General features: G+C 51.6%; 3 protein-coding genes across 11 annotated transcripts in view; all 3 read right to left on the bottom strand.

Annotated features, from left to right (window-relative positions):
- CABIN1 (calcineurin binding protein 1) overlaps window positions 1-1,943 on the bottom strand; it is a 157,193-nt gene extending 155,250 nt beyond the window's left edge. For 3 of the 7 annotated variants that reach the window (XM_057492202.1, XM_057492205.1, XM_057492207.1), the window contains exon 1: window positions 1,530-1,674. The gene's annotated coding sequence lies outside the window, so the exon portion shown is untranslated. The other 4 variants (XR_008993846.1, XM_057492208.1, XM_057492206.1 and 1 more) reach the window with 4 other exon arrangements.
- Window positions 1,944-3,750: 1,807 nt separating this feature from the next.
- DDT (D-dopachrome tautomerase) lies at window positions 3,751-6,535 on the bottom strand. Of its 2 annotated transcripts, none has more exons than XM_057492479.1 (3): window positions 6,221-6,535; window positions 5,570-5,745; window positions 3,751-4,019 (listed from the first exon to the last, which is right to left on the bottom strand). In XM_057492479.1, the coding sequence occupies exons 1-3, from the start codon at window positions 6,359-6,361 to the stop codon at window positions 3,947-3,949; spliced, it is 390 nt and encodes a 129-aa protein (XP_057348462.1). In that variant the 5' UTR covers window positions 6,362-6,535; the 3' UTR covers window positions 3,751-3,946. The 2 variants fall into 2 exon arrangements, with proteins under 2 accessions (XP_057348462.1, XP_057348463.1); XM_057492480.1 differs by having other exon boundaries at window positions 6,254-6,450.
- Window positions 6,536-7,969: 1,434 nt separating this feature from the next.
- Window positions 7,970-14,211, bottom strand: LOC130680863 (glutathione S-transferase theta-3-like). Of its 2 annotated transcripts, XM_057492475.1 has the most exons (5): window positions 13,224-14,211; window positions 12,057-12,144; window positions 10,147-10,297; window positions 8,732-8,908; window positions 7,970-8,404 (listed from the first exon to the last, which is right to left on the bottom strand). In XM_057492475.1, exons 1-5 carry the CDS (start codon window positions 13,333-13,335, stop codon window positions 8,210-8,212), a joined length of 723 nt encoding a protein of 240 aa, XP_057348458.1. In that variant the 5' UTR covers window positions 13,336-14,211; the 3' UTR covers window positions 7,970-8,209. The 2 variants fall into 2 exon arrangements, with proteins under 2 accessions (XP_057348458.1, XP_057348459.1); XM_057492476.1 differs by lacking the exons at window positions 8,732-8,908; window positions 10,147-10,297 and adding an exon at window positions 11,469-11,476 and having other exon boundaries at window positions 7,970-8,396; window positions 13,224-13,920.
- Between the last annotated feature and the right edge of the window lie 4,001 nt (window positions 14,212-18,212).

Here is an 18,212-nt window from a genome sequence, read left to right as displayed (position 1 = left end):
ACAGCACTATTCAATAACCAAAAGGTAGAAGTAACCCAAGTATCCACTGACAAATAAATGCATGGATAAAGAAAAAATGGTATATACATGTAATGGAATATTATTCAGCCTTAAAAAGGAAAGACATTCTGGCACATGCTACACCATGGATGAACATTGAAGACATTATGCTGGGAAATATGCCAATCACAAAAGGACAAATACTGTAGGATTCCACTTATGTGAGGTACCTACAGTAATCAAGTTCATAAAGACAGAAAGTAGAATGGTGGCTGCCAACAGCTGGGGGAGGGAAGAAAAGGAAGTTACTGTTTTAACTCATTTAAAAATAGTTAAAATGGTACATTTCATGTTAAGTATATCTTAGCACACTTAAAAAAAAAATCCTGAGGAACAGAAAAGCAAAAACCTGATAGACAAATGGGAAAAAGATAGGAACAGGCAATTCTGCCATGCCTAGGTCTGAAGCTGAGTTGTGGCACTACCTGGCTGTGTGACTAACTTGGCATAAGATGCCCCTCTCTGGGTCCCAGTTTTCCCTCTGGTTCGAGGCTTTGGACTGTCAGACGAGGGATCCACAAGTAATCAGCCCAGTTTCTGTACAGCCCAGGAGCAAAAAACAGCTTTTACATTTTTTAATGGTTGAAAAAATTCGTGACACATGGTAATTATATAAAAATTATATAAAATTCAAGTTTTTGTCCATAAATAAAAAATGTTTACTGGAACACTGCCACTCACGTATTACCTTTGTATCCACAGTACAATGCCAGATTGAGTAGACAGACTATGGCTCCCAAAGCCTAAAATGCTATTTAAAGTATAACTATACCTGTTATATTCACAACATAATAATATTATAAATATTACTACATTGAGAACAAAAGTTTGCCGACCCCTGAGGGAGATCTCTGTAAGGATAGTTCTAACCAAGGATAGTTCTAACCACAGTTCTGAATCCCACAGATGGCACCTTAGCCGCAAGGAATGACCCGTAGGAACCCGGGCCATAAAGAGTTAAGTGGCTCCCAAAGCCACCGGCGAGACACCGGCCGGTGTCAGTAAACTCCAGCCAGTCAAGATTTTCAGTCTGGAGTTGGGCTGACCCACTGGCTAGCTGGGTGACTTTGGACCAGTCACTTCACCTTTCAGCCCATTTGCACTCCCCGGGAAGGGCGCTAACACCAGCTCTCACCTCACCGTGCAGGGCTGCTGTGAAAGTGACGTCTAAGGGCTCCCAGCAGGGGTTAGCACCTGGTTGTGCACCCAGCAGACGCAAATCAACGGTGGCTGCTGCTGGGGTCGCTGTGAACCACTCCCGAGCCCGGAGCCGGTCCTAGGCAGCCCAGGGAGGCGGCAAGAGGCGCGAACAGGCCCGCGGGGCAGCCCGAAGGCCCGGCCTCGTAGCTCCCGCTCTCCGGCCTCGGTTTCCCCGACTGTGTCACTAGGACTGCCGTAGGAGTTTCCCGCATCCGCACCGGCCTTAGGCCGGCGCCAGCTGCCCCTGAGGCCCCCGCTCCCGCTCTCACCTCGGCTCAGTAGAGCCGCGCCCCCATCCGGGGTTGCAACCGAACCGGCGACCCGGGACCTCACCAGGCGTCTCCACGGCAACGGCCTGCCAGCCGCGACCCCCTCGCCGGCCCACTGGGCGCCTGACAACAAGGCGCGCTCCCATTGGCTCCGGTGCCGGCTAGGCCAACCAATCAGCAAGGGCGCACGCGGCGCTCGCCCCCACGGCCTGCGCTCCGCCCCCACGGCCGGCGTCCCGCGCGGCCCCGCGGCGTGGCACGTGTCCGTGAACCTTCCCGAGCCTGGCCTCGGAGCTTCGCGTGTTGTGAGCTTGGCCAGCCAGCTGGCAGTCGGGACTCCCAGCCCCACCACTTATTACACTTGAGAAGCGCAGGGCTCGGTGCCTGGCCGAGTTAGTTACAACCCGGGACAGGTGCTGCCCAAGGCAATGGAAACTTGGGGAACGCTTAAAGGGAACAAGAGGAGAAAGAGCATTCCCCTTCCTGTTACCCGTGCCTCACCTCTCTCTGAAAAGGATTTGAAGCCCAAAAGGCACAGATACAGCAACTATTGAAAGTGAGAGAGAGAAGAAAAAGAAAGAAAAAAGACCCGGTAAATGAGCGGTCCTGGAAGAGAGAGCCCAGCTTTGTACGGTTTGTGGTAACAGCCTCGGCTGAGAGAGGTTACAGTCTTAGGAGGGTTTTAGGGAAGGCTCCACAGCGGCCGAGATTGACAGCCGAATCCAGCAAGAATGATTTAAATTTGAATGTTATGGACTTCTCTTTGACCTTAAAGACAGTAAAATAATGGTGAATAACTTAGAGTCACTTCAGAACAATACAGCCTTTACTGATATGCCAGGAGTTATAAAAATATTGAGTCACCAACCTTAATTTTGGGAGTACAGCCTTGGTGAGAGGGGCTGTGAACAGAAACAGAAACAGATGGTTTGAGAGTTCCATGGGTAACATGCAGCCTTGGATGCAGTTCCCACCTGAGTTGCACCTTGAAAGATAAGATACTCTGGAGTGAAATACTTGGGGGTGGGGGGTTGGTCCAAGCAGCAGGGAGGTATGTGGCAAGGGTTTGGAAGTGAGAAACAGTACCAGCCATGCTTACCTCAGATAACATGGTACTACCAAGGGGCAAAGCTCAAGGCCACAGTGGGGAAAGATAATGCTGGAGGGGGAAGGGGCCAGTCCCCACAGCAAACAAAAGACATCACTCTAACTACAGTAGGGATGAGAGATTTAAGGGGGGGTGACCAGACAGGAGGTCCCGGCAGGAATCAGGCCTGAATCTCCTTGGGCACTTCAACCATTCTTCAACCCACAAAGGTTCCCTGAGCTCGTCTGGGCAACCGCACACCCCTATTGGCAGAAGGAATGGGTGTAGAGACAGCTGGGACAGGAAGCTAGGGAAAGGAACTCCAAGCTCTAGCTTTTAATGGGTCCTCAGCAATTGTCAGGTACAAACACAGCAGAAACAGGCACATTGCATTGGAAACTAACTTTATTAACCAGATGGACTTCACAGACTGAAAAATCTCAATCTGATATTACACTGGTGCACTAAAGACAAAGATGATCAAACCTTTAACTGTGCAGGTAAACACAGCACCCACAACAGTGTCTAAGTAAAGCAAACTTTGCTTCAAACATCTAGAAGGAAACTGAAAAGGAGACCAATGGGATCCCCCACCCCACCTGTATAGCCTCTGAAATGCAAAAGCATGATGAGTAATTTAGATAGGGTGTAGGGGGGCGCAGGGATCCCATTCACATTTCCAGGTTTGCCAATTCTAGGACTAACGTTTTCACCAGGTACTCAGAGCATTCTCAGCAAGACTCATGGAGAAGATGGACTTTAGGAATGCCCAGGAGAGGTCCCCTGAAGCTCAGCTCTCCCTAGGCACAGCAGTCTATAGGCAGGGAACACCCAGGCGAGCCCAGGCTGAGGACAGGGACATCTGGTCAGCAGAATCTGCAGGAAGGCCCAGGATCGACCAGCTGCCAACCCCTCCTCCCAGCCTGCACACAGGCAGAGAGAGCAAGGGCCTCCAGGCTAAGCCCTCCACCCTTGGATTTGAGCAGCCCAAATACAATATGTGAAACAGCAACCCTGAGGACAGGAAACATCCCACCTCTCAGGATCCTAAAGTATCCACCTCATAAACCAAGCCCACTGCCCAGAGTGGCCCAGAATGCCAGGGAGGGAGGGGCAAAGGAAGGTAAAGTCATATTTGAAAGATGAGGCTCTCTTCATTTATTTGGCATGAGGATGGGGAAAATGACAACTGTGAGGTACTATGCATGTCTGTGGGGGAGAGCGGGGCAGGGGGGCCCAGAGCTGGTATCCACCAGGCCCTTACCCTGCCAGGTGGCCTCTCTGAAAGGGGTGGCCAGCTTACAGATGCCCTGGATGCCCTCCATGCCATTCATAAAAAAGTCATGACTGTCCCCTTCTTGCCAATCTGCCAGGGCTCCAGGGGGAAAAAGCGGATAATTATCCTTCAGGAAAGAAAAAAAGATGTCATCAGCTCCTTGGCTAATACCTCATCTTCTAACACCCCTAGCCAGGCACTTCCCCATCAACTCCCAGGCCAGCCTACCTTAGCCCACTGGGCATTTTGCAAGCTGCCTCATCTCATGAATGCTCTCCCCAGTGGGCTTTAACCCTGTGAGGACTAGGGTGGTGGCTGCCCCTGGACAGACACGCAACACAGCTGCCTCTGTGGTCACTGTGCACTCTGTCTGTGGGCTCAGAGGGGCAGCCCTCCCTCTTCCAAACTGCAGGCTCCCAGGAGGCATGTGCAGTGCCCCAGCCACCTTTGTTTTCTCAAAGCCTGGCTCAAACCAGACACAGAGTGACCCCCACTGATGTTCACAGAGTGAACACATGTGCCTCTCTCACAGAAGTGATGGGAAGTTCTTGGTAAAGAGTGCCAGGATGCTTGGGACAGCCTGGGGGAGTGGAGGAAGGGTTGTGTGTGACAGCCTCAGTTTTCCCATCTGTAAATAGGCGTAATGGAGGCATCTACTTCTCCAGGTACAGCATGTCTACAAGATGGAGCGAGGACAGTAGAGTATGTGGCACATGGTAAACATTTGCACATTACATACTGTTAGAATTATTATTTCTCCCCAGCTTGAGGATCAGGCTGAGCATACCCTGGGAGTGACCATCCCTCACGAATCTTCCTGGGCCAACAAAGGCTCCATTCTGGAAGGTTCTCGAGTTGCTCATGCCCTTTGTGCCTCCTAGGCATGGACTTGGTTCAGCAGTATTTTTTACTGAGGAAGAAAATTTAATCCTGCCACAGAATCCCAGGTCTGGGGGCTGCAGGGACTTCTTGGGAGATCATTTAATACATGCCTCTCTATTCACAGAAGAGAAGGCTACAAACCAGAGAGAGTTCACTTCCACATTTGTCTGGGGTCCGCCAGCTGTGCTGGATCCAGGACTCATGTCTCCAAACATCTCGGCCAATGTTTCCACCATTCTGTGACCCTCCCTGGGATGTCACCTGGGATCTGGTTGGGCCACAGGCCCACAGGTCACAGCCTCAAGACATACCCATAATTCTTCCTGACCAGCCTCCCCAAATTCTCCCAGAAAATTACTTTTATTTTCTAAGATGTAGAGAAGGCTGGAGGCAGATGATAAATGGCTATGGCTTTGTCAGGGTAACAGCACCCTAGCCTGCAGGGTGCCAAGGCAGGTACTGTCATCCCACGTGACCCTTGCAGTTCCCCCAGGGAGTGGTTGAAGGAGAGTCTTGCCACTTCAAAGATGGTAGCAGGGAGGTCTGAGAGGCCCAGGCACCACAGGGACCAGTGTAGTGCCAGGAATTCATTCATTCCACTACCACCCTGCACCCTGGGGACCTATCACCCCGGGGCCTGTCACGGGTCCCAGGGGAAATAGGCCCTTCCTGGGCAGCAGAAGAGGAATGTGATTTTTTTCCCCACAACCTTTGGGGGGTGCCCTGAGGTGGGTGGGAATCACTGCCCAGTTCCTGCAGCAGTCCCGGGAGCATATTCTCCCTGACCCCACGCACCGATCCTGGCCCAGGTCCAACTCCTTGGTGAGGAACTCGAAGAAGCGGGCGCTGTGGCCACGGTTCTCCTCGGCCGTGCCCACCACACCGATGGAGGAGACCAGCATCTGCGCGCAGGGCTCATTCGAGCCATTCACCACCATGGCCAGGCCGGACCTCACGGTCACCGTCACGCGCTGCGAGAAACACGTTTCATCTGAAGCGGGGGCAGGCCAGGGTCGCACTGAGGGAAGCCGGGTCGCCCTCCTCGCCCACAACCAGGAAGTAAATTTCAGATGCCAAAAGGCTAGGAGGGGCATCAGGCAGAGGGTGAGGAGGAGCCCTGTAAGCGGCAAGGCCAGGAGGCCGAGGTGGGGGCTGGGGCTAGGAGCGGAGAGAGGGGGTCTGCAGATGATGGGCTACTGTGAGCAACCAGAAGGGGGTATCCTTGGAGGGGTGGGAGCAAGGCTTTGAACGCCGGGGTTGTTGGAGGTCACGTCGGAGTCACGGCGACACAGAACAGGAGCAGACGGGGGAGGGTGTGGACGCGGGTCACAGAGAACTTGAGGTCAGAGCTGGGAAGGTGGGCGGGAGGGGGTCCTTGGGAGGAAGCGGCAGGGTCTCGGAGGGGGAGCTGGGGCGTAGACAGAGCCGGCTCCCTGGTCCACCAACCTCCTCCCACCGCGCTCCCCTGCCCACGCTCACGTCCTCGGGTTTCTTCAGGATGGCTGCGGTGGCCGCACAGAGCCGCTTCTCCAATCCCGCAGGCACACGACCGGTGGGCAAGTTCGTGTCCAGCTCAACGAAAGGCATGGCCGGCGGAAAACGCGTGAACGGTCACGGCAGAGAGTGAACGCGAAAAGTCATGGTAGGTGTCCCAAGGTCCGGAATGGGGGGCAGGGGTGGGGCGACAAAACCAGGCTTCTGACTGGCTGGGCAGGCACGCAGCGCTCCCCGCAATTGGCTGGTTGGGCTGCACTCCCGGCCGACAGCTTGCGTGTGCGCGGGCGCTGGCTTCCGGAAGTCCTAAGGCCCGGCCCGCTCCTTATAACCCCACCCACAACGAGACATTGGCGGAGCCGTGGTCCCGCTCCCGCTCCAGCTACACTGTCTCCTATGGTTTTATAGGGCTGCAGTCGTCTTCGCAGCTTATATTTACATAGAGGTCTGAACACCCCCAAAACACACACACTTGTTGGGGGGGCCTTCCCCGGGCTCGACGTTACATCGTCACTGAGCCTTAGAGTTGTTTTGAATGAGTTGCCACTATTTCAAAATCAGTCAACTTCGCCTTCAGTGTGGAAACCTGCGCTACTCTTGATCAGACCTGGTGACACTTGTGGATTCGGGTGGGGCGGGGCAGAGACCCTGGGGCTCACTGCATCTCTACTTGGCCCCCAGAGACATCTGCCTCATAGTGAAGTACTATCCACCAGGGGTGAGAGCCTGGTCCCAGATGAATTGCCAGCCATGTTTATGGCACCCTGTATTTTTAGAGGCAAAACAAAAGGTGTTATTTAAAACGTGATTATTTGTGAATATGGCTAAACATGGTATTCTCATCAGTGTTGTGAAGTTGTCTGAAACGCAAATGAAAATATAATTGAAATTGTGTGGGTGTATATGAACAATTACACATCTAAAATTCTATATAAGCATGCATATAAAAGGAGCGTCTATGGGAAAGCACAAAGGTCAAGAAGCTCTGTCTGCTCATGACCCTGACCCAGTAACAGGTAATTAGATGACTCAGATATCAGAGGGTCTAAGACACAAGACAGAAAGATTGTGACAGTCCTGAGGGGAAAGGTCAGGGATAGAACGCAAGTCTGGGACCCAGAATGGGGCATGAAGAAGACAGTGGCTGGGGTTACGAGCAGATGCAGGACAGCAAGGTCTCAGCAGCACCTGGAGGGCAGGGTGTAACCTGGGATTTTTCTCCCTGCAAGGAAGTTCATGAACCAGTCCTGCACACCACCTTGGGAGACAAACATCTCTTCCACAGGTCAGCCTTCACCTCTAACATGTGCTCGGCCCAGGGGGCGTCGAACCAGCTCCCTGGCAGGACCGAGGGAAGGAAGCACTGGGGCTAAGGAACCCTAACTCAGCCTGGGGCCGGGGACATCAAGGAAGTACATAGTGACAAACACCAACAGACCAGGATGGGCACCAACCAGAGGGCACCCTCACCAAAGAGGGTGAGGAGGGGCCCTTTAAGCAGTGGGAACACAGCCTGAGCCAAGGCCAGGAGGCCAAGGTGGAAGCTGGGAGAGCGGATCTCTGCAAATTATGGACTACCATATGCGACCAGAAGGGGGTGCCCTGGAGGGGTGGGGACAAGGCCTTGAGTGCAAAGTTCAGTGACTCATACTTTCGCCCCAGAGCAGTGAGGAACTTTGAAAGGTTTCAAACAGAGGAGGGACTGGTCAAATTTGTGTTTACTAAAGCTCTTTACAGAGGTCACATGGAAATCAGAGTAGAAGGGGAAGGGGTGAAATAAGCAGATGAGAGAAGGCTAATGCAGGGCTAATGCATGGAGGAAACTGTAGGCCAGGGCCAGTGCAGGGTGTCTTGCTCACAGCCAAGGAGAGGCAGCTCCATCTCTTTATTCTGACAATAGAGTCTCCATTGTCAGTGGCTCTGCAGGCCCCACCCTGCAACTCACTGCAACAAAACCTGTACCAAGGGCTTCAGCTTCTCCTTCACAGCACTGTCTGCTGGAGGCAGGTCCTTGGCCTTCATGACAGCTGCATGGGCCTCCTGAAAGAGGTCCTCTCCCACTGCGGCCTCCACACGCTGGCACCATGCAGCCAGTTTGGGTCTGCTTTTGAAGACTTGGCAGCCAGCACTGACAGGCTATGGAAAGAGAGTGCCAGGTGGAGGAACTAGGCACAATCAAGCACAAGGCAGTGTGACCTGGCTTAGGGATGCCCTGGGTAGATTTTCCCTCCTCTGCCACATGTGATAGACTGAAGGTTCTCTCCCAGGAGATACTGGGAAGCTCCTCACTATCACTGCAGGGTGGGGTTCTGAACCCCCTTTTACAGATCAGAACACTGAGGCTCAGAGAGGTAAGTGATTTGCCCAGAGTCCCACAGCTAGAAAGGGCAATGTGAGCTGGTACACTGGCTCCCTCCAGGACACCTCATTGCCCAGTGGGCCACCCTCCTCCATGACACTCACATGCATCAGCTCTGTGATGGCCACCAAGTCAGCCACTGAGATGTGGGACCCAGCAAGGAAGTCCTGGTCCTTCAGAAATTTGTCCTCAAGCAGCTGCAGACACCTGTCCAGCTCAGCCAAAGTAGATGCCAGTGTCTTGGGGGGCACCCGTTCACCCAGGAACACAGGGAACATCAGCTGGTGGGTAGGCAAACAGACCAGAGGGCTCAGGGTCTGCCCAAAGCCCAGGCTAGTTCCTGCTGTCATCAAATCTATCCCCAGTCCTTTGGATTTCTCAATACCACACCCCTTTCCATTCACTGCCACAGCCAGCCCAGGCCTCATCTACTCCAACACAAACTGCTTCCATCTCTCCCTGAGTCCTCACAGCTGGCAGTCAGCGGGATCCTTCTGCAATCCCCGTCTGCCCATATCTTCTCCCTGCATATAGCATTCTTTGGCTCCCCACTGCCCTCACAAAGGCCCTCACCAGTGCAGCAGCATCCTCTCCCCACTCCCCACCTCCTCTCCATTCTGCCCTCAAATGCACTGGGCTCCATCCCTGCCCCGCCACCAAGCTTGAGAAGGCCCCTCTCCCAGCCCCATGAGGCTCAAGGAAGACACTTTAAGGTGATGGAAACCTACTTTCTGTCAAATGGTCCTTCAGAACAGTGGCAACCCTCCTGCACCAAAATATGAGCATGCCCATCTCACGTTTCCTCATGCCCATGGCACCCACCCCATGTGCTGTTTTAAGTTTTCTACAAATAAAAACTCAGAGTACACCTGCATATTCAATAGGTAAAAATGGTGTGTACATGCTCTTTTAACATGCATTTACTTGATTTTTACTGAGGTTAAATGTGTTTCCATCTATTTATTGACTATATCTTTCTGTCCTTTAACTAAATCTGCTGGTTTCCTTTGCCCAGTTTTTTGCTTGTTTTAAGTTTAATCCTTTTTCCTCACACAGAATTTCATTGTCTGTGTAAATTCTAAGAGGCTTTTCTTTAAATCTTCCACTGTTCTTAGGGTTAGAAATCCTTGCATATCCAGAAATCAGATTAACATTCATCGAAATATCTCCTATTTTTTTCCTGTTTTTTTTCACTAAATACCTCTTCACATAGAAAGTATGTGTGTAGGAAAGTGAATATTGGATTGTTTTTCTCTGGCGAAAGGCAGTATTTTCAGGCAGCCAGGAGTGTGCAAAGAGCATAGGATTAATTTGAGCAGCTGAGGAGTCAAGGCCCATTGGAGGAGTCACAGCCTGGCTCTGCCTCGGCGTTCCCACTGGGAAACAAGCTGGCTGGACAATAAGTCTCTGGCAATATAGAATTTGGTATTCTTAGGCCTTAGAGCTTCACTGAATTCTTGAAGCAGAAAGCACTGTCCCTTGAGCAGCCTGGGAGTGGTCCCATCTCCCCATGGCTCACCTTCTGCCACATGGCTCGGGTGCAGCAATTCCGCAGCGTCGTGTGCTGCCAAGCCAGGTACTCGTCCACACGGGCACTGGCCTGCAGGTCCTGTGGGTACCAGTGGTCGGGGGCCTCATACTTGCGGCTCAGATAGAGCAGGATGGCCACACTGGGGGACATGATGGGGACAAGGGTCACATACCTGTCACTTTTCAGCCACTCCACAGGGTCTGGCCCTGGTGGGGGCAGGGCAGGCACCCCACTGCTCACATTTCCCCAACTCCTATGGGTGGAGCATTTCACTATCTCCATGGTGCAGAGTAGGAAGGTGAGGCTCAGAAAGGTCAAGTGACTGCCCAGGATCACACAGCTTTACACTGGGTCATCCTGTCATCTGAACTAAGGGTACCAAATGAAAAACAAAATTTGGGATTTTAGAAGTAGGGAAGGGTGCTCAGGGAGGGCTTCCGTGAGGAAGGGGCACCCAGCACGGGTGTCGAAGGACAGGAGCAACTCAGCTACTACTCCCCAACACATCCAAAGCATGGACATGCCAAGAGCACGGCGGCCAGCTGCCTGCTCACACATTCCTGGAGCTAGGACAAGGCCCCCAGGTGAGAGGAGACACTGCTTCCTGCCCTGTCCCACCCCCTCTGCACCTGACCAAAGCCTCTAGCCCCCTACCCTAGAAAGCCCTCCCTGACCTCCAGTTCAGCCTGACCCCCCGAGTAATGCCTCCGTGGGTGCTGGACTGTCCAGCGGCCACAGGCTCTGAGCCCAGTGGCATGTGAATCTGGCTCTACCACGGAGGTACTCTGCAGTCTCAGTAAAGGATAACACCATTCAGCCACCAACCCGGAGGCTGGCCCAGGCTCTCATCTCTCCCAACTACCTCCAACCCCTCAGCAAACCCTTTGGCTTAACCTCCAAGAACAGTCAGAACTGACCACTGCCTCCACCTGCACCAGCACCCTCTTGGTCTGGGGCCCCAGCACCTCTCTCCTGGATTAGCTCCCTTACCCTAGCCAGAGGGAGCCCTTAAAACATAAGTCAGATCACTGCTTACAATCCCCCAATGGTCACATCTCACCTATAGCAAAAGGCAGTCTTCCCCAGGCCCACATGCTACGCTCCAACCTCACCCCCTGCTCTCCCTGTGCCCACCCCCAGCCATGCTGGCTCCTCACTCTTCTGCCCTTGCCTCAAGCCTCGCTGTTCCCTCCAGCCAGAACCCTCCTCTCCACACACACTGCACCTCATTCCTGCAGGTCTCTGCCCAGATGCCTCCCCTTCAAGGGGGCCTCCACTCAACAACCTACTCAAAATCACCCCCACCCCACCCCACTTACTCTATTCATTTCCTCCTTGGCATTCATGCCTACCTGATATGTTACAGGTTTACCCAGATTATTGTCAGTGCCGCCCTTCTGGAATGTGAGCTCCACAAGGGCAAGGGCTTCGACGACTCCTGGCCCTGGTGGAGGCTCAGCAAGTAGCCACTGGAGCTCTCTGGATGTTCCCCTGACTCCCAGGGGACTGGTACTTGCCCTCAGCATTTGCGGAAGTGGCAGCTCTAAAGTGCACGGGGAAGCTGCTGCTCGGTGCTTAGCCCTCGTGGCTCTCCTTCCATCTGAGGGCTGGGTTGGCAGAGAGGAGGCCTGTGGGTAGGCTAGGCCCTATGACCTTGGGCAGGTCCCTCGCCTCTCCTGGCCTCAGTTTCTTCACTGTATCATGCAGGGGGGAGTGGGGATGTCAGGACGTCATCAGCCCCTCCCAGCCCTGGGCACCTCTGCCCAACTCAGCCCACCCTCCACCCTGGGACTGGCACAAATGCTCAGGGCACCAAGACTGCAATCCAGGTCACCAAAGCAGACACACAGACAGCTGACTGGCCTCCCAAGGGTGGTAGCAGCCCAGGGAACAATTACCTCTCAGCCAAGGTGAAGTCCCCGTCCTTCAAGGCTGGCACCTTCCTCAGGGGGTTCACCTGGGCAAAGGCATCGCTGTGGTGCTGGCCTGTGGGAGACCAGTGAGGCGGGTGGGGAGACATGGTAGACACTCCAGCCTCTTCCGTGGGCCCTAGGCTTGCCCCCTGCAATCCACTTTCCTGTGCCTGCTGGGTGACCGGCACACCTGCTCCCAGCCCTCAGTCCAACCTGGCTCTCGCCAGGAGCTCCTGCCACATTCAGCCACCCAGCCTCTAGCAGCTCAGCTCTTCTTTCTTTCTTTCCTACGCCAACCCTCAAGGCCCCCTCCCCACTGGAGGACCCCAGGTCTGGCTCACTTCTGCGTACCTCCCTACCCAGGCCAGTGCTGGAGGACACACCAAGTCATGCGTGTGGGTCAGAGGGCCTCAGGGGAGCCGGGCTCCAGGCTGGCCTTATGCCCACCTGTGGGTCTCTTTGCCCTTCTAGTGAATGGCCAGAATCACCCCCCACCCATTCCCTCTCCAGAAACTGCCTCAGTGCCTGCCCTGGTCCCAAGGAGGGCTGGAAAGGAGAGCAAGGGGGCAGCATAGCAGCTGATGGCCCAGGCTGGGGGCACCAAAGCCAGCAGGGGTTTCCCTCCTGGCCTGCCCAAGAGGCTCTGGATCCAGAGTTTGCCCTGCTGTCCAGTTACAGCCCTGCCCCGTCCACTGGATTCTATAAACATGGAGACCTCGGCAGGGCTAGGTAGGAGTAAAGAGAAGACCAGACGCAGGCAACGAACTTCCGCCTGCAGTGCAGAAACTCGAGAGATGGGGGCTGCTCCTACCAGGAGAAGGGGAGGCAATGCCACTGTTTCCTCCGAGCCCTGGCGTGGGGGAACTGGGGCACCCACTGCACTGCCCCACTCCCAACAGCCACCGCTATCTGCTCTACTCCCTCTTAACCCGTATTCTGAAGAATGTTTAGTATTCACTAGGCAAAGGTCCAGGCCCTTTAAAACATAGATGAAGCGGTTTCCTCACTGGACAGTCTGTTTTGTTCCGTCCGTCGGCACTCGCAGCCCGACCAGGAGAAGGCGCCCGGCGGGAGGGGGTGGGGGGCGGAGGGGGTGCTGCACACAGGGGGTCCACACCCCCGGCGCGCCTGCGAGGAGCGGAGAAGGCCCACCTTTGAGCAGCTCCACCGTGCGCAGCTCGAAAGGGATGCCGTTCTTCTTGGCGAAGATGTAGACGGCGCGGCAGGGCTGGGACAGCAGGTCCAGGTACAGCTCCAGGCCCATGGCGGTGAGACCCGGTGAACAGGACCGCGACGAGGATTGCGGGTAGGAACCGCCAAGACGCGGAGCCCAAAGCGGCGCGCGCGCAGCCAAGGACCCGTGCCCGGACCCGTCCCTCCCGCGCCCATTGGATGGCTCCGAGAACCTTGGGCCAATCAGCGCCCGCTTTCCTTTCCACGGTTCAGGCTGCAGGTGTCAAGGTGCGAAAGGCACTGGGGGACTGGAACTCTGACCTGGGGGTGGTTCGCTGCCAGGCCCTAACTCTTTCTGGGACCTCAGTGTCTACTTTTGTCAATGGGGCAGGAGGGGTGGTAATGGGAAACGAGACGCCAAGGGCTCTTGCGGCACAGATGTTTGAAAGGGCTGAGCGGTCTGCAGTGGCCCAAACCACGTCCCCGTATCCAGGGAAGGGGCTGAGAGAGGAGAGGCTTCGGAGTCCCCGGGGTGCGGCGGCCGCCCTCTGAGCCCAGAGGCCAGTCCAGGAAGGAATGAGCTGCCCCTCCCAAACCCCTGGGGTCGTTTTCATTCCACTCCAGCTAATCCTCCTGCAAAGGGCAGAAGCCCTGTAGGGCCATTCAACGTTTGCAGTGGGTGGTCCTGGAACTTCCTCACCTCCTTTGCAGGGCCAATTTCCTGCAACTGCAACCCTGGTGTTAGGCAGAAAGACAGGATTTGAGCGGGTGGAGGGAGAATAAGGCCAGTGGAGCCCATTAAAAGGGACTCAAGGAGTTAACCACATAAAACCAGAGAGCCAGAAAGGACTCACAGAGTTAATGAGTTAATTTTATTAACTAATGAGTTGAAGTTTCAAAGGCCAGGAGTGCCTTGGAATGTCCGGATATTCCCAAGATAAAGAAACGTAACAGAGTGCAGCCCATGTCTTCATCGTACCAATTAGACCATGCCACTGTAAAATCTACTTAGCCTGCAAAAAATACCCAGCTTATTCTTGAACTTAACCTATACGCTGTTCTTCCTCTTCTTCTAGCCCCTTTATCAAGTAACTTTGTAACCAGGGCAATAGACAGACATCTGAGGTGTAAAAAAACCTATGTGGATAAAGAATGCTGAAATCCAGACCAACACGGTCACCTAAATAACCCTATTTTTAAGACAGAACTTCAAAGTATTTATGATCGCCTCTATACATCATGCTTTAGGCTGACTCTTACCCAAAAAGGCCCTATAAACCCCAGACCCTAAACCCTTAATTAGGCCTCCTCTCTGAGGCTGCCCACACTCCCCTTTCTTCGAGTGTGTCACTCTCTCTGTTCTACCCCAGATAAGTAGGAAGGGGCTGCTGAGAGCTCTGATCTGGGCTTGCAAGTTCCCGTAGCCTGGGTGACCCAGACAGGACTGCAGCTGTACGATCACACTCTTTAGTAGTCTGCCTAAAAAATCTCCTTTCTTTGCCTTGGGAAGTTCTCAGAACATAACCTCACTCCATCCAGTGCTCTGTGGCTCCCCCAAATCCTGGGGTGGTGGGGGCTTAGTTCCCACACTGTGCAGATTCAAGCAGGCACTGGACTCCAGGAGTTGGGAAGGGATTTGCCCAATGCAGAGCAGGAATTCAATGAGCTTCCCTTTCTTGCCTTTGTCTACCTTGACTCTGGCCCTCTCCTCCTTTGGAATGTATTCAAATAAAACTTTCATTCTGCTTTGCTACTGTGTCTCTGCCTATCAATTCTTTGCTCCAGCAGGGACAAGAACCAAGGAGAATAAACCCAACCCATAACAATGGGGCTCCTGAGGTCTGTGGCTAGGACACCCCCCCTTCCCTCATCCAGTAAGAAGACCCTGCCCTGAATTCGAGGTTCAGAGAAAGTCCCTTGGCAAGAGGATCTGTTATTAGAACACTTAATAGTTTGGCCTCCCTGGTCCTCCATGCTCCTTGTTTAAGGAAGATCTAACTTCCCTCCCCCAAGGAGAGAACCTTCCTGACCAGATGCTGCGGCCCTCTCTAGGCTGAGAGAAGCCATGCTCTCCACCCACTTCAGTGACCCACCCTCCCCAAAAAATCACCTTTGGTAGCATTACTGCAATATCCAATCTCCCTGGTCAGCAGCCAGAATATTATTCTAAAATGCAATCTTAGCACAACATCCCTGTTCGTGGTGAGCAGATCCTGGGAATGGCACTTAAGACTGCAGGACTGAGTCCTGACCAGAGAGTCATTGTTTGGATTTTCCCCTCATGACCAATTCCTTAGAATATAACAGAAAAAGCTTGGCATCTCTGCCTCCATGATTGTATTTGTCTTCTTCGCTGCCTTAGCCTTTGGGCCAAAAGGCAAAAAAAAAAAAAAAAGGGAAAGGGCTTCAGCTCAGTCCTGCAGCCCTGCACACAGGCTTGTTGATTATCAAAGGGAATTTTGCTTACAGTTTGAGATCTCTACAATTAGCTCCTCACCCAAAGGTTGCCCCCTCCAGGAGATAGGGAAATATGTATGCACATAAGGATTGCTTTGTCAAAGAGCTGTAGGAACGTCAGGACCAGACCCAGGTGGAAGAGAGTCAGCTAACCAAGGACAGGGAGCTTCTCAGCTCTCCTTGGACCCTCGCTGGTACCCATTCGTCTGCAGCCTTCAGTCACTCCCTAACCTGTGCCCCCTGCTGCTCCCCATTCCCCTAGCATAAAAGAAGTTCACAGTCAACCCTGAGTTAAGATGGTGCTTTAGAACAGGAGTCCTCCATCTTCCTGGTCTGTTTGCTTTCCAAATAAAGCCTCTTTCCTTGCCCCAACACCTTGTCTCTCTACTTACTGGCATGAGTAGTTAAAAATGAATAAATTAGGCCCATCCATGGCAGTATGGAAAAATGCAAGTTACAGAATGGCACAAGAGATTTCTAGAAAATTTTAAACACTCAAAGCAAAACTGTATTTTGCTTATGACTACACACAAATGTAAGAATATGTAAGTTCATGAGCTGGAAGGACTCCTACTAGATCCCAGGGCAGGGCGCCCGCCCAGGAACGAGTGAGGACAGCCATGAGATCTTTTGGCCTTTGTCCCCTAATGTTTCTTTTTTATAGGAGACAGAACAAGAAAGCCCATGACCCATAATTAGCGTATACTTTAACAAATGAGGAGTTCCACTTCTGCTGAAGATATCAAAGTCACAGAAACCATTACTCCCAGTATAGCCCAGAGAAGATAGGTAATGATTCTATAGCATCTTACTGTACTGATGGACAGTGACTGTGATGGGGCGGGGCGGGGGGACTGGGTAATGTGGGTGAATGTTATAATCACAGTGTTGTTCATGTGAAACCTTCATAAGATTATATATCAATGATACCTTAATTAAAAAAAAAAACCACTGCTCTCACCATAACAGTAACACTGAAAAGAAAGTAATCTTGTTTTTCTTTAAAGCCAACAAAGAATTATAGGACTTTTTAAAAAGGAAAATAAAAGAAAGAAATAAAAAAGCTTAAACCCGTGCTGTCCTACCCACAAGTGGCTACAAAGTTCTTGAAATGTGACTGAGATGTGCTGTCCATGGAAAATACACACCAGATTCTGGGGACTTAGTACAAAAAAAGAAAGCAAAATATTTTAGTAATAATTTTTCTGTTGATTACATGTTAAAATAATAAGTTTTTTTAGTTTTAATTATGGCAAAAAATATGTAACATAAAATTAACCATCGTAACCATTTTTACATGCACAGTTCCGTGGCATTAAGTATTTTCACACTGTTGTGCAACCGTCACCATCACTGTTTTCATCTTGCAAAACTAAAACTTTGTCCTCATTAAACAACTGCCCATTCTCCCCTTCCTAACAACCACCATTCAATTTTCTGTCTCTATGAATTTGACTACACTGGGGAATTCATATGTGTGGAATCATACAATATTTGTCCTTTTGTGATTGGCTTATTCCATTTAGCATAATGTTTTCAAGTTTCCCCCATTTTGTGGCATACTGCAGAATTATATTCCTTTTCTTGACTGACTAATACTCCCTGGAATATACCACAGTATATGAATGAATATACACCATTCATCATGTCGATGGGTATTGGGGTTGCTTCCATCTTTTAGCTATTGTAAATAATGCTGTTATGAACATGAACAAACATTTCTTTGAGACCCTGCTTTCAATTACTTGGGGTATATACCCAGAAGTGGAATTGCTGGATCATTTGGTTATTGTATTTTTAATTTTTTGAGGAACTGTCATACTGTTTTCCATAGCAGCTGCACCGTTTTGTATTCCCATCAATGATGTACAACAGTTCCAATTTCTCCATATTTCACCAACACTGGTTATTTTTTTTACACACATAATAGCCAACCTAACGGATGTGAAGTGGCATCCCATTGTAGTTTTAATTTACACTTCCCTTATGATTAGCGATGCTGAGCAACTTTTCATGTGTTTACTGGCCAAAATCAAAGTATTTTTAATGTACTAAATTAAGTAAAATATATTTGTTTCATCTGTTTATTTTTACTTTTTAAAAATGACTACTAGCAAATTTAAAACTACATATGTGACTCACTTCTCTTGTAAAGCACTAGACAAAATGAACCAAATTCCTTTCCTAGGTAAGCCACTCTCATCCCTGGTGTCCAAGCAGACAGGGCTCGAAGCTTGCCATCAGCATAGGACCATTCTGACTAAGCAGCAATGTGGGGAACTGAGGGCAGGGCCAGAAAGCAGAGATGTCATGGTCACAGGTAATGCTTAGATCCTAAATACCTGCTGCAGCAAGTAAACAAGGCTATTATTATGTACTTTGATCTCACTCTTCCTTATACCTAATGTATAGCACACAATAATAAATTACAAGAAATGCAAAGAGGAACCCGTGACCCATCATCAAGAGGGTGAAAAAACAATCAATAGAAACAGACCCCCAGAGGACTCA

This window comes from Manis pentadactyla, chromosome 14, assembly GCF_030020395.1.
Source record: "Manis pentadactyla isolate mManPen7 chromosome 14, mManPen7.hap1, whole genome shotgun sequence".
NCBI lineage: Eukaryota > Metazoa > Chordata > Mammalia > Pholidota > Manidae > Manis > Manis pentadactyla.
This window is presented reverse-complemented; position numbering and strand designations above follow the sequence as displayed.